The sequence below is a fragment of the Salvia splendens genome, chromosome 7 (genome assembly GCF_004379255.2).
Source record: "Salvia splendens isolate huo1 chromosome 7, SspV2, whole genome shotgun sequence".
NCBI lineage: Eukaryota > Viridiplantae > Streptophyta > Magnoliopsida > Lamiales > Lamiaceae > Salvia > Salvia splendens.
This window is the reverse complement of record NC_056038.1, coordinates 37,015,919-37,030,928: the sequence shown is the minus strand read 5'-3', so window position 1 is coordinate 37,030,928 and position 15,010 is coordinate 37,015,919. Positions and strand designations below refer to the sequence as shown.

Genomic DNA, 15,010 nt, shown 5'->3' with positions numbered 1-15,010 from the left:
GAATAAGATATAGTAGTAAGAGTACTAAATAAAAAGTAGAATTATAAACTATGTATCGTTGTTTATAAATATAATTCTTTTACACCTCATGCCCCTAATATTAACTTCAAGCTCTCAACCATATCTCACTTAATCACATCAAAGATGCTTTTATGAAAACTTATTTATCTAAATTTACAGCTATTAATTGTTATTGATTGCCTGCAAATAAATATGATATTCATATAAATAAGAAAAAAAATCCCATTTAGGAATACTAAAATCCCAATTCACAAATTGGCCTCTAAACATTTGAAACAAAGATCCAATCTTTATCGTAAACTCTATAATTAGATTAGATAATCATAAGATAATATTTTGAAGGAGTATAAAAAATGGCGATTGTTTGAGTGTGGAGTCAAGAAAGCCGGTTAACTGAGTCACTATTCAAACTCCACCAACTCACACACTACACACAGTAAAGCCACCCACCCACCAAGCCACCCCTTCTCTATATATAGGCGACAACGAGCTTTGCTGGAGTTCCATCATCGCTTACACTCTTTTGTGGCTGCTCCATTCTTCAGGTAAATATTTGTTTCTGTAAATGTGTACGATTTTAGTGTTTTTTCTTATCTGGGATCAGATTTTCTTTAAAATGGCCTTTTATGTTTCTTGCAAATTTCTCAGTGTCTGTTTTCCCTTTTGATTTCTTGTTTTTAGATAGATCTAATTCTCGAACCATTCAATGTGTTTTTTTGAAGCTGTTCGTTTGTTTACTCTGTTGGAGATCTATACGTGCTATTGTGTGTGTGTGTGTTAGAAGAGAAATCAGACTAGATCAGCTGGCTTTTTGTGACTCTGGTTATTTGAATTGTTGTTTACTATTTCTGATTGACTACTTTTGAAGATTGTTGATTACCTAACAGCTAACAACATGCTTGTTCTGTGAAGAGATAAAAAACTAAATCTTTTAGAAATTTGAGGATCATGCACAAGATTGTGTTTTTTACCTCTGCAGCTTCACGCTCTTTGATTTGTATCAATTTTGCATTTAATCTCGATGAATTTCGTTTATAACAGGCTTAATTTTGCTCAAGGTTGATCATGGCACCAGAAGCTGCTTCAATCAATCCAAAAGGTACCTTTTTGTATGCATCAACATCAACTAGCTGCAATACATGCTAATGCTAGATTTTGCTTCCATATCTGTTTGTTAGCACTTTTTGTCGAATCATGAGGTGCTTGTACTTGCCAATATTCAGTCATTAATTAAGCTTCAAGTATCTCATATTGAGTTTACAGAGTGCTCAATGACATGAAGAATTCCATTATACTACTACGTGTTAAGAGAGTGCTTTAAAATAGTAATTATGTAGACATGTATAGTATGGCTTTTTTCTCGAGTTAGATATGTATCGGTATTATTTCCTTTGCTTTATCTGTATCTGCATTCTGCTGCATATTAATATTAGTATTTTGTAACTGATCTTGTTCTTGTATAGCATTCCCTTCCTTGCTCAAAAAGCTTCTCTTTTCTGTTTTATGGCCCTTTATAGTTCAAACCCTTAAAGCATCTTCTTTTTTTGTTGGTATTTGATGTACTCTTGCACATTTGTCTGACACTACACTCTTGACAAAAGCTTATTGTCTTGTCTTTTCTGTAACGTAGATGTTTGCATCGTGGGTGTTGCTCGGACACCTATGGGTGGTTTTCTTGGCTCACTTTCATCAGTTCCAGCAACAAAGCTCGGATCTATAGCTATTCAGAGTAAGACGACAACCAGATTAAATAGCGTCTTTCAATGCCAGAGTTTATGGGTGTTTAATCTATTATTTCTACCTACCACCAACTTTCAGGTGCTTTAAAGAGAGCAAATATTGATCCATCACTTGTACAAGAAGTTTTCTTTGGAAATGTACTTAGTGCGAACTTAGGACAGGCTCCTGCCCGCCAGGCAGCATTGGGTGCCGGAATCCCAAATTCAGTAGTCTGTACAACCATCAACAAAGTCTGTGCCTCTGGAATGAAAGGTCAGTTTCATAGCATCTGAGATACGATAATCTCCTAAAGAATTTTGATCGTGTTTCAATGTATCACTTAATTGGTGGTATTCTGTTTTGGTCGAGAGTCTCGTGACATTAAATATTCTCTGTTTGCATGGCAGCAACCATGCTAGCAGCACAAAGCATCCAGTTGGGTCTCAATGACGTTGTAGTGGCCGGTGGCATGGAAAGCATGTCAAACGCCCCAAAATACATCGCAGAGGCGAGGTTGGTATTCACTTCACATTAAGGAAATAAATATTGATAGTCTTATTCTATGGAACAGTGTTGGTTAAAATGAGAAATGTTGCCATGCTAATGAGCCACTTATTCATTTTATCTTGGCATATTCTAGGAAAGGATCTCGACTTGGGCACGACTCTCTTGTTGATGGAATGCTGAAAGATGGACTCTGGGATGTTTACAACGACGTGGGCATGGGTGTGTGCGCTGAATTATGTGCTGAGCACCATAGCATTACAAGAGAGCAGCAGGTTTTTCTTTGTTGCTTCGACTCCACAAATTTTATTATCCGAAATTCACTTCCACTGCAAGTTTTTGCATTCTAAAGGAAATATTTTATTGATTTGATTTCCCAAATTTGCAGCCAATTGCTATTGGTATTATACTATTATGTTTATAACACTTCTTATTTTGTGCAGGACGATTTCGCAGTCCAAAGTTTCGAGCGTGGAATTGCTGCTCAAGATGCCAATTCCTTTGCTTGGGAGATTACTCCAGTAAGATAACTGGATATTGACCTATAGATGCAGTTCATTTTTTATATTGTTGCTGTATAAATGTCCTTTTTGTGGATTCAGGTTGAAGTTTCCGGTGGGAGAGGACGACCATCCACCATTGTTGACAAGGATGAAGGTCTTGGAAAGGTGAAACCTAAAAATATACTACCAGAAATTTGTTGTTTTTAGCAAAAGTCATTATTCAACAGTCTATAAATCCATTAAACATTGCAATGTTAATCTCATTAGGCCACAGTATATCTCAATACGTAAAATATATGAATTTTCATTATTGACTAGTCCTTTTTCTCTGGTCAGTTTGATGCTGCAAAATTGAGGAAGCTAAGGCCGAGTTTCAAGGAAACAGGCGGAACTGTCACAGCTGGAAACGCTTCTAGCATAAGGCACGTCCTGCACATTTCCTTTTGTCCTTTACAGCTAATCTTAGTTACGCGACTCTGTAGAATTGCACTAAATATGGGCAAATTTCCTTGAAACTTAATTTATTAATTAAGTAATGAATTTGATCTGGTTTTTCAGTGATGGTGCCGCGGCTCTTGTTTTAGTAAGTGGACAGAAAGCTCTTGAACTCGGGCTTAGAGTCATTGCTAAGATCTCTGGATATGCTGATGCCGCTCATGTATGTGTGCTTATACGTCCTCTTTGTGAATCTCGAGCAATCTCATCTCCTGCGTGCAGCATGCTCATCAGTTTGTGATTGCTGAGTTTACATTGTATTGTTTCAGGCCCCGGAACTGTTTACGACTGCCCCAGCTCTAGCAATCCCCAAAGCACTCAAGAATGCTGGTATAGAAGCATCTAAAGTAGACTATTACGAAATCAACGAAGCTTTTGCAGTTGTGGCTCTTGCAAATCAGAAGCTATTGGATCTTAGTCCGGTGAGTTCTAACCTTTAAATTTACTAAGTAAAACAATATAATAAAAGTAAAGATGTTTACACTCCATTACCTGTATGTGTTTTTGATAGAAATATTACATTGTTCTAAAGTTTTATATGCACATATTATTTGCAGGAAAGAGTTAACGTACATGGTGGAGCTGTGTCTCTGGGGCATCCTCTTGGTTGCAGTGGTGCTCGTATCTTGGTCACTCTTTTGGGGGTATGTTATCCTCTCTCAACTAATCTTTCGATTCAAAACAAATTCCTCGTGGACCATTCAGCTTGGAGATTTTGTGCATCTTGCTTGATTCGTTTCTGAGTTAAAATCAATTTTCATTGATGTTCGAACCGTGTCATTTCAGGTTTTGAGGCAAAAGAACGGAAAGTATGGTGTTGGTGGTGTTTGCAATGGAGGAGGAGGCGCCTCGGCCCTCGTCTTAGAACTCGTGTAATCCTCCCCAGTTTGTGGTAAGCCTTGGCTCAAATCTGCATCACTTGGTCATGTTTCAATGGTAGCTTTGAACGACTGAAAAAGCTAGCCATCGAACTCCCTTTAGGCCTTGGAGGTGAAATGTCGCCCCTAGTTGATTTCTTCAATCTTATTTTCATCGCACCTTGAAAAAAAATCTGTCGGGTTCGTTTTCAAGTTCAGTTTACATTCACAAAGCCATAGGGGGGAGGAGTGTTGTGTCAGACTGTTTAATCGGGTGAAAATCTGTATATGAGTACCCTTTGACCCAAGCTTTTGCGTTGATACGTTAATTGCAGTTGTTGTATGGCTAAAGATGTCTGATTGTAAAGTCGACTAACATTCGTTAACATGGCAGATTTCGTTTCGGACGATGTGACCGGCAGCAGAAGCAGCTATGCCTGGTTTCTAGCACCATTGAAGAGATGGAGAAAGCAGAGGGAAGTAGATTAATCTGTACCATCTTTCAGTTTTAGATCAAAATCCTTTTAAGAGTTTTTTCTGTGTGTTGCCTATCTTTGTTGAGCCAATGAATTTAAGTTAGATAGTAGTACATGTGAGTGTGTTTCTGACTTATATTGGTGTGTACCTTTTATCTCAATAAATAAACATATTTCGTAATTTATTTCATCAATTTATAATGTTTCGATGAATCAAAATATGAGATATACTACGAAAAGATCCACCCTTGAAGCGAATCCCCTCAGGCATCTGCAACGTGCGACTTTCAGATCTAGACGTCCCAAACTTGTGTGCTAAAAGCATTTTGAAGAGGAAAGAACTAGCTCCTGTGAGATCTAATGGCTCAAAATCGCTTTGTACAACGCCCTCGGGACTAGGGTGGGCTCGAGCCCCCAAAGCTCGAGTTTTTTTTTTAAAAAAATGTTAGCCCTCTTTGGGATTTCTATGCACAAATCTCGTAATTATGTTACATTCTTTGGTATACTTACCAAGTACTTACAAGAGTAACTGCAGTATTTTTCTATTTCAGACATTCAATTCGTTTGGGAGAACCATAAATTATCCACACTTAAATCAATTTATTCAAAACCAAATAATCCAATGCGAAACTGATCGATCTACCATTAGGTGAAGGGGAACTACAAATCTAACTCAAGTATAAGGCTGCACTTTTACAACTCGGTTTTAGGTATGAATACGTACTTACGTAGGGCAGTAACAACCCTAAGCACTAAGAGGGCACACACTGAGTGTAGTGTTCTCAGTGGCTTGTGTTGCTATGCGTCTCAAACAACTTCATATGTCACTCAGATATGATCCTGAGATCATCATATTGGATACTCGTCATCCTTCAGCTAGCCGCTTCCATCCAGTTGCCCGAGGGAGGCCAGATGTGCCATATATTGCTGCAACATTGCAAGAAAAAAGGAAACTCAATATTTAATCAGAGAAGCAGCATCTGTTCCACAAAATTATTGGAAATTTGAACTTTCATTTCTGCTTTTTTTGTTCACCAAGTTATAAAAAGCAAAATGATTCATTTGAAGTGGAGTTGGGGAGGAACACCAATATCAAACATTCTTAAAAAAAATGCATGAAACCATCTATCCTCTTAAATTTAACTAATGGATATCTGTTTAATGGTCGTATGCACCAAAAGCAGACGACACAAATATATAAACAAGTACAAAGAGGCATGGTATCAACTTACTGAATGGTAAGCATACGGTGATTTCCCTTGCCGTTCAAAATGTTTAGCCAAAATGCTCCATTCAATCGGCCCCCACTCCTCTATTTCAAAGCAATTGCCGAGTGCAGCTTTATACAACTAAAAACACATCAAAAGCTCTATTAGCCAAACTTAAATTAAATCTCAATATCCAAGTGAAGCAGTATACTATTCGGCGTACAGAATATCAGATACATAAAACTGAGATACTGTAATCACAGGAGCACAACACAATATACATATATCACATGAACTTAAAACAGCCAAACTGTTTTTCGAGACACTGATGTGGCCTCTAGTTTAAGCTACATAATTCCGTTTCTATATACTAGAAAACAGTACTGCAAAGTTCAAACATCCCCTTCCTTCACCCAGAACCAAAACTGAAAAAGAAAAAAACCCGTTTTTCTTCTTAATAACCTGAGTGGACGTACCTTCCCAGTATCGGTAAGAAGCTCAGTACCAGCTGGATAAGATGCATAGAATTGATCAGCCCTCGAGTGTCCAGCCCTTGTCCTAATTAGACATATACATAAGAAGTTTGATAATAGTACACCAAAGAAGAAAGGAAGTAAAAAAAACGAATTACACCAATTTTGCTTCTTTTCTTGATAGAATTTCACTTTCAAAATCAGAACTTAATTAAAACATTGAAGAAATGGAAAAAAAAAAGTGCAGAAGAGCTTGAGCAAAATTTCCACAACTATCTCTTCTATTTTAAAATTAACCTTAACCATTTACACAATCACATCAGTATTACCAGTAACCAACTTTCACACTACAATATTTAAACCTAAATCAAAGTCAAATAAGCATAAACTGAAACACCTTGGTCCAAGATCAGAATAGCAGTTATGCTAAACATAGAATTGAGCTCCAATAGCTGCTAAAGACAACGGTTTTCAACTCCTAACTTCCAAATTATCCCCCAAAATAGAACAAGGAAATAAATACTGACGTGTTGTTGGTGTAAGCAAAGTTGATCAGCGTAGCAAAACAGTAAAAGCCAGTGTAAGACACGATTCTCCTGAACTTCTGAATGTTCAAAATCTCTAACCAGCCATTACGGAGCCTCTGCCACATTTTCGATGGTGCGGAATAGGTATTTACATCAACAGTCCTAATAAAAACACAATGTAGGGGTTCAATCAGACATTTTATCAAACACCTAATTCGCATTCCATTAAAGAGAAATAAATGAAAAGGATGAAAAATAACAGAATACCAACCTCGAATTTGAGATGGAGCGTCGGAGTCTCACCGGAGAAAGGTTTTGTGAGAGTGGGGACAGAGATATGACACTACGGTTTAAAATGGCTCTTTTAATTATTTTAAACATTTATTTGGGCGAAAATAATTTCTCGTCCCTTTTTCTATTAATCTCTCATATTTTAGTAGTAGTAGTATTTTTTCCTTTTCTCCACTTTACTAATTAATCAATTATACTATGAGTCATGCTACATATAATGCAAACTCTAATTGTACAAATTCTAAATTATGACCTTGACCATTAGAAAATGTCAACCGATGATAAAATTATAATAAAAAATGTCAGCACAGTGTCAGAATATGTTAACACAACATCAACCATTGATACTGAGTTGATATTTCTCTTTGTTGACATTTTTCAATAGTCCATATCATAGTTTGAAGTTTATACTACTCCAATATTTAGAGTTTGCATTTGATTACATTCCCACTACGTGAGACTAGATGTGTCATACTTTCTCCGTCCCACAAGAATATGCACTATTTCCTTTTTAATCCGTCCCACAAGAATATGCATTTCCTAATTTTAAAAAGTATTTTCTATCTAATAAGGTGAGACTCATTCTCCACTAACAATACTTTAATTACTTTTTCTCTCAATCTCTCTCTTACTTTCCCAATTTTACATTAAAACTCGTGTCGAACCCAAAGTGCGTATTCTTTGGGGACAGAGGGGTAATTAAAGGAGTAGGGGTAGCGAAACGGGTTACCCACGGGAACCCGCACCCGACAAGTCGGGTACGCGTACCCTATTTTAGCCAGATTTATTTTCCCAATACCCACCCTGCGACATACAAGGATTACCTGATACCCGTGTCGGGTATCCCGTACCCGACATTGCGGGTACCCGTACCCGACCCGAAATCATAATAAAAAATTTGAAAACCATAATAATCGTCAATGTTCCCTAATTTATTTATTAATATTGATGGTAAACGTTGAATAGATTGAGAATAAAAGTGAGGGGACACTCTATAGGTAGTTCCGGTGAGTTTTCAATTGTATGTTCGTTGGAATATAAAAATGTTTTAAAAGAATTCTTAGATTATATAAAGTACTCTCACTGTTCCGCCTTAATAGAGACATTTCATTTTCTTCATTCAATTTGAAAATATAATAATATAAATACTATTCTCTACATTATTATCTCTCTTTATTTTTTCTCGGTTCTAACTATTTATTTTTAATCTTTCAAAATGAGTGCGTATATGGCTATTATTATATAACTATTTACTTTTTTTTTCTCCACTTTAACTATTTGAAACACCTCTATTAATATAGAACAGATGGAGCATTAAAAGGTGGAATATGGCTAATACTAATAATAACGGGTATTATCGGAACTAATGGGTATACCCGCTACCTGCAAAACTTTAAAACACACTACATGTTTCCCGTTATCGTTGGGTAGCGGGTCGAGATGAGAATTACCCATTACCCGCTACCCATTTTGCCGCCCCTGCAAAGGAGGATCTAACTAAACGAACCTTTCCGAATTTTGAGATGGGTTGGGCCAAAATCACCCGTTTTGACCTACTTGCTCAGACCGGTTGGAATAAAAATGCATATTATCGTAAAGAATCGAGTTTTAGGTTGGTTATGATCATGATTTTCTGGGTTGGGCCTAAATTCTTCATATGCTCAGTGTTCATGGGCCACGCCTCAATGTGTTTGTCAAGGCCAACAAACCGGCCCAACTATCTGTACAATGCAGTTCCTGGCCGGAACCGTCGGACCGATATATCCGGCCACGCGTGCGATAGCAAATGATCGATAACCAAAATGACAAAATAACATCAACACTTGACTTAGTGATTTTGATACATTTTTTAGGTCCAAAAACCTGTAAGTTTATCAGTACTACTACAAGATATCAAATTCAAAACCACAACAATTCTCAAGCAACCTTTTAGCCAAATGTAAGCCAAGAAGCAGCCAAAACCTCACTTGAAGAGCTTCCTCAAGCCGTCGAACAGCCTCAGCGCCTTCAACTCGCCGCTCCTGATATCTCTCAGCCGCCGTCTCAGTATCTGTTGGCAACCCATCAAACAGTTCATCACATCAAACAACCTCATGCCTCAAAACAAATCAAGAAAGCAAAAACATCATCATTTGTTCCTTTCTTTCTTTCTTTTTGTCGTATAAAAACATCGTATGAAAGGCTACGCTTACATATTGTGCACGAAACAGCATCCTCCTCTGACTGGTACACAGATCAACAGCAAGCTGCTTCAGGAACACGCTTTTGGGTTTGTCACGTCCAAATCCATTGATCCACTCGTCTGTCGACCACCACAACATATCAGCTCACACATTCGTTCATTCAACAACAGAAATCGCGTCTCTGGACTCAACTAACCTGAAGGAACTTGGAGTACTTAGATATGCTGGCCTCACAAGCATCGAGTATGAACTGCAACGCGTCTTCCTCTATTTCACCATACCGGATGTCCTTCTTGGATGTCGTCTTGTTTGACGCTGCAGCAGCCATCTGCACAAACCTTGTCACTAACATTTCAAAACATCCGATCTTTTGAAAAATAGACAAGAAAAGACCTCATCAAACTGGCTGATCATGCTAGGGGGGCTGACTGCTAGGTAGGCATAGGCCATCAGCTCCAATGGCCAGCCGGTTATTTGTAGAGGAAAACACTGCGTCCTGTTAGAATAAACACGATGGATTTCTGTCACGAGGCACGTTTCGTGCTTTAGATTAGTCAGGCATCTGATGAAAAAACACACTCACGCAGACAGTCCCTGCTTCTTGAGAGCTGCCACCTTCTCTTTGTAGCACTTGTCGGACTTGCTGATGGAAAGAGACAGCTCAACGGAGTCGCTAGGGTTGGTGCCTCTTCCCGGGGCACGAATCCATATGAAAGAAACAGCCCCCGTTGGATTTCTTACCATATGATATGAAGACCTGCATCATCAATTCATAACCATAAAGTCGTAAACCACCTCACATCATATTCCATTTTTTCTTGCACAAATTTATGGTCTATTTTTTCACAATGGCATGATTCTTGAAGCTCGAGTACCTGCTCACCTGGCTGATATGCTCTATCTGTAGTGAAAACTACCCCCTGAGATGATCTGTCATAATCAAGAAACGTATCTACCTAGTTCGTTACAAAACATTGAGATTAGAGATTGTATCGCAAAAATTAGCAAGAATGAATGAACGTGCTACATCGGATTAGCCTTACCTCGCAGCTATGGTTAAGCATATCTGCCCAAGGAACCAAAGCAACCCTTCCATCCATCGAGGGTAGACAAACCTGATGTAAACCAGGAACTCTCAAGATGATAGATAAATGACAAAGCTACTTGAAGAAGTCATGAAAGTATAGATATACCAAGCGAGAAAAAAGTATGCCAAATGACGATCTGTAACTTTCCATGTTGAAGACCTGCATAACACATAGCAACAGTCAAATGAAGCAAGTAGTATACATAACCATCACATGATCTCCTTTTATATTAGGATGGAGCTGTGACTACGTAATGCAAAATTAAAGAAGATGACATTTCGCTTCACATCAGATGATTTTCGGAGTTGCTGTCTTTTTATGCTACACAGAAACTCACTTCTCAGGATAAATCTCCCTAGAACCAACAATTCTGAAAATGTCTTCAATCACTCAAACAAGCAACGGAGTGTGCAGATTCAAGAATGTTGGCCAGGCACAAACATAGACAGAGAAAATGGAGTGTGTACCTCTGCAGGAAATAAATCAGGATGCTTGGAAAAAATCCTGTCCCTTAAGTCAATGTATCTGCACAAGAGGTTAAGATAGGTCTTAAAAAGATTGAACGACATCTATTTTGTAGGAAACAAGTAGATCAACGATGTTACTGAAACGACATCTGATGCAGGAAGCCATACGTTCCAGTAACATCGTTGATCCTCTCAATTGAACGTTGTCTTATTTGTGAGGCTTCAAGATATCTGTCTAGCTCCGGACGTGTCCTGAAATCACATGGAGCAGCTGTAGAGAAACCAACTGAGCGATAACCCAGTGTGCAGCCTTGGGAGATTTAATGCATGTAATTACCAGTAGAAAAGTGAATAGGGCTGCCTCGGCAAGGCTGCAATGTAGTTGCTCCATCTTGAAGAGTTCATGAGACATGCCTCGCTGATCAAGTAGGTTGCAAGCAGTGGCCAATCTGGCACGTTGTACTGTTTTAGCACCTCACCAGCCTCACGACAGCTCCAGCTGTAAAGCCACGTCTCCGGTGCAAAAGCAGCCACAAGTTAAGTAACTAAAGTAATCAAAGTATCTTTCTTCCTCTCATAAGAAGACCCATTTTCTTTGATTGAACAAGTTTCTTAAACACAACAGCTAAAATACCACTAACAGAGAAACATATATCTGTAAATGTCCAATTGGGACAGCTTATTAGATACACTAACAATGATGTATGATCTAAATTTTCTACAAAAACAAAAGAAACGGATTAGAGGGCAATGAACTTATCAGCACAAAATTCGCCTAAATAGTTGTTCAGAAATGACATCCAATGATCAAATGAAAGCATGTTAGAAGACATATGAATCCATAATTAGAACTAAAAGACATGAATTGAGACACACTCAATCCAAATCATGGAGGGACAGAGATGAGAGAATCTAAACCATGTCAGAATACAATGCTTCTGCCATAACCATATCTCCCCAACTAGCAAATCAGCACATAAAAATGCTACTCAACTTCAAACACCTAGTGGAGTACTAAACAAACAAAAAAACAACACATAATCCATTCTTACAAAAACAAGTAGGCGTATAATAAAACTCACAGAATCAGCAGTGATTAAGAGAGAGGGAGGCACAAAAAGCAGCTTCTCTCCCTTCCTAACATTCTTGAGAGCAACAAGCCCTCTCTCTCCGACCTCCACCTTCTGTATGCCCATCTTATGCGGCGGCAGCCCGCTCTCCGACAGCCACGCCTGCAGCGCCGCCGCGTTGTCCACGGAATCGACATCGCATCCCCACGGCACGCCTGCCATGGAGATGTTCTCGCCGGCGGCGGCGGCGGCGACAGAGCACCGGATTCGGTCGAAAAAGGCGCCTCTTTTGGCGGTTGGTGGGACGCAGCAGCCGTGGGAGTGGGATCTGGTGGTGTGGAGAGATGGGTTTTTTGAGAAAGTGGGTAGGAGCGTCGTTTGCAGGATTCTTGAAGCTCCTGCCATAGCTCTAGCTTATCTGTTTCTTGCTTCGAGTGATGATTGGTAGTTTAACAGTTTATTAAAGCCTTCCATTTTTTAATTTGCTCATTCGTCCATCGGGAATCACCTAATGCTAATTTCGGTTACTTCCTCTTTTCACATGCCCAATTCTCAACACTTAATTTCATAAAAATAATTGGAGCGACTTCTACTATCACAACTATGAATGTAAGCTTGAAGTTATAGATGGAACGTGACAATGCTTATTCATGCTCCTTGCCATTGGCCTTTGCCTTTGCCTCGAACATGAAATTGGACATGTTTATGTTTTCTATGACTCTTTTCTTGTCATCTATCTATGGATGTAATATTTTTTTCTAGTATGGATTTCTCTTGAAATGATATTTTGAAGCATTTGCTCGTTCAAAATAATTTGTGATTTCAATTCCTTTCATGCTCAATGTGAAGCTACCAAGTAGTGCAAATATTGGTAAATTACATTATCTTTTTTCTTACCAATCTTCTTAATATCGTACGCATTCTAATAAGAAATAATAATAATACAATATCTCCTAAAGAAATTGTGCTACTTATTGGCTTGTTGGATTTTTTTTTTAGAATTATGTGATTTAAAAATTGATCATCCATTTGAACATATTTATAAATAATGAATTGATATGTTATCAATAATGTAGTGTAAGTCATTTGATAGGTCGTTTTTCATCTAATCACACTAGTATCTACAACATCAAACTATCATGTACTCTACTGAAATTCATTGAAACATTGGAGGGCCTCAATTGCAATTATGAAAACTACATAGCTAGAAATATACTTCAACTGTTGGAATGTTTTCTACCCCCAAAGAAAACGAACATGATAGCAGCAAACACATAAATTATTTCCTGCAACTCCTCTTTCCCGCCACTCAAACCCAAATCCCAAAATCTTCATTTCTCCTTCCCAAATCCCCAATATCAATCCCTATCCACTTGGACCTCAGCTCTGAGCTCGTAAAAATCCCTCCTTTAACCCTCAAGCCGGCGAAATTGCGGCGCCGGAGCTCGTTCAACGCCCAATCCCCGCAAGACCCATCTCTTGTTTCTGATTCTCTCGTTTCTGCTGTTTGCTTTCTGGGCAGGTCTCTTGTACTATGTTTTCTTCCTCGCTCCTGATCAGACACCGGTAGATTAGCTTGTGTTGCTTCGATCAGTTCTATTTTTTATGGTGATGATGAAATTGGATTCTTGAATTCGGTAGTAATCTGATTATCTGACTGTGTGTAGTGTGATTTTGTGGAACTGGGCTTAATTTTAGGTCACAGATATGTATTTGCTGAATTTGAAAGGTGATGAGATGAGAAGTCTTGGTAGCTTTGTGGTATATAATGGGTTTATGGCCCTTGGTTTATAGTATGCTGCTCCTCCCTACTGCCACAAGGTAAAAATCCACTATATTTGTTGATTATTTGAATGACATTTTGTGATTCTAATTAACTCTTAAAGTTCTATAACAATATGAAAGATGGGTCTTAGGTTGGTTTAAGTTGAAAAATGCCACATATTTCGATTTTTATTTTGCTTATAATAGTACTCTCCGTATGATTATTTTCGAGTCATTAATAATCTCAATCTTCATATGCTAATCCGATAAAGAAGTGATTGATAAATGATCATTCAAGGAAATTAATCTTTGGATTAGTTTGATTATTTACGTTAATCTACCCCTATCCATCTTATCAAAAAATTAGACCTCAAATGTAATTTTATATCGATTTAATGGTGAAAATGAATAGCTCGTACTAGGGCTGTCAAATTGTGTGGGTTGGGTCGTTATCGTCAACCCATTATTGACCCAACCCAATCGTGTCCCAAGCCAACACAACCTGAAATCATCGGGTTCTTATCGTGTCCCAACCCAACGGGTTCGTATTGGGTTCGTGCGTGTTATCGTGTACTTAAAAAAGTCAACTCTCTGTTAATGATAGTAAGCTAGCTTGACACGACACGATAACGACTAAAATATAATGTTATTATACGATTTAAACATGATATTACACGATAAAATAAAATCACCAAATTAAACTTAATCAAAATAATAAAATTAAATTATAGTAATATTAAATCTAAATAATAATATTAAATAATTTTAAAAATTAATTTTTTAATAAAATCTAAGCATAATATTTTCTTAAAATTCATAAAAAATTAATTATTACTCCCTCCGTCCCCGAATAAAAGTCGCTAATTTCCATTTTGGGTCGTCCCCCATTAAGAGTCACTCTTCATTTTTACCATAAATGGTAGTAGACCTCACATTCCACTAACTCACTCCCCTCACATTTTATTATAAAACCAATATAAAAATGTGGGTCTCACATTCCACTAACTTTTTCAACCAACTTTTCTCTATATTTCTTAAAACTCGTGCCCGGTCAAAGAGCGACTCCTATTAGGGGACAGAGGGAGTATTTTTTAATTAATAAAATTAAAGTATAGTATTTTTAATTAATAAAATTAAAGTATAGTATTTTTAATTAATTAAAATTAAAGTATATTTTTTTTAATTAATTAAAATTAAAGTATAATATTTTTAATCAACAAAAATAACTAAAATTAAAGTTTAATAAATTTTTTATTAATAAAAAATAAATTTTTTTTTTCTTAACGTATAACTCAAACCCGACCTGAACACGACCCGACCCAACCCGTTATCTTCGTATTCTTATTGGGTCGACACTATAAGGA

At 37.6% G+C, this 15,010-nt stretch overlaps 2 protein-coding genes and 1 pseudogene across 2 annotated transcripts; 1 reads left to right on the top strand and 2 right to left on the bottom strand.

The window, feature by feature from the left end:
- Positions 1-400: 400 nt before the first annotated feature.
- LOC121741941 (acetyl-CoA acetyltransferase, cytosolic 1) lies at positions 401-4,769 on the top strand. Its single transcript, XM_042134923.1, has 14 exons — positions 401-566; positions 1,063-1,120; positions 1,652-1,750; positions 1,840-2,013; positions 2,148-2,253; positions 2,381-2,519; positions 2,688-2,765; positions 2,847-2,912; positions 3,084-3,169; positions 3,306-3,405; positions 3,512-3,664; positions 3,800-3,886; positions 4,029-4,134; positions 4,494-4,769. The coding sequence occupies exons 2-13, from the start codon at positions 1,087-1,089 to the stop codon at positions 4,116-4,118; spliced, it is 1,212 nt and encodes a 403-aa protein (XP_041990857.1). The 5' UTR covers positions 401-566; positions 1,063-1,086; the 3' UTR covers positions 4,119-4,134; positions 4,494-4,769.
- Positions 4,770-5,155: 386 nt separating this feature from the next.
- On the bottom strand, positions 5,156-7,208 carry LOC121742027. The gene is made up of 5 exons (XM_042135039.1): positions 7,055-7,208; positions 6,784-6,945; positions 6,260-6,341; positions 5,808-5,924; positions 5,156-5,502 (listed from the first exon to the last, which is right to left on the bottom strand). Exons 1-5 carry the CDS (start codon positions 7,162-7,164, stop codon positions 5,452-5,454), a joined length of 522 nt encoding a protein of 173 aa, XP_041990973.1. The 5' UTR covers positions 7,165-7,208; the 3' UTR covers positions 5,156-5,451.
- A 1,660-nt stretch (positions 7,209-8,868) lies between these two features.
- Positions 8,869-12,342, bottom strand: LOC121742026 (annotated as a pseudogene).
- Positions 12,343-15,010: the final 2,668 nt, after the last annotated feature.

What these genes read in the sequence shown, in the direction of transcription:
- LOC121741941 (XM_042134923.1), top strand. Translation starts at nt 1,087, where the DNA reads ATGGCACCAGAAGCTGCTTCAATCAATCCAAAAG. An exon ending in TGCTTCAATCAATCCAAAAG is followed by an intron (nt 1,121 to 1,651) that starts GTACCTTTTTGT and finishes TCTGTAACGTAG; the next exon opens with ATGTTTGCATCGTGGGTGTT. An exon ending in TTGCTTGGGAGATTACTCCA is followed by an intron (nt 2,766 to 2,846) that starts GTAAGATAACTG and finishes TTGTGGATTCAG; the next exon opens with GTTGAAGTTTCCGGTGGGAG.
- LOC121742027 (XM_042135039.1), bottom strand. Translation starts at nt 7,164, where the DNA reads ATGTTTAAAATAATTAAAAGAGCCATTTTAAACCGTAGTGTCATATCT. An exon ending in TTCTTACCGATACTGGGAAG is followed by an intron (nt 5,925 to 6,259) that starts GTACGTCCACTC and finishes ATGTGTTTTTAG; the next exon opens with TTGTATAAAGCTGCACTCGG. An exon ending in CACCGTATGCTTACCATTCA is followed by an intron (nt 5,503 to 5,807) that starts GTAAGTTGATAC and finishes GCAATGTTGCAG; the next exon opens with CAATATATGGCACATCTGGC.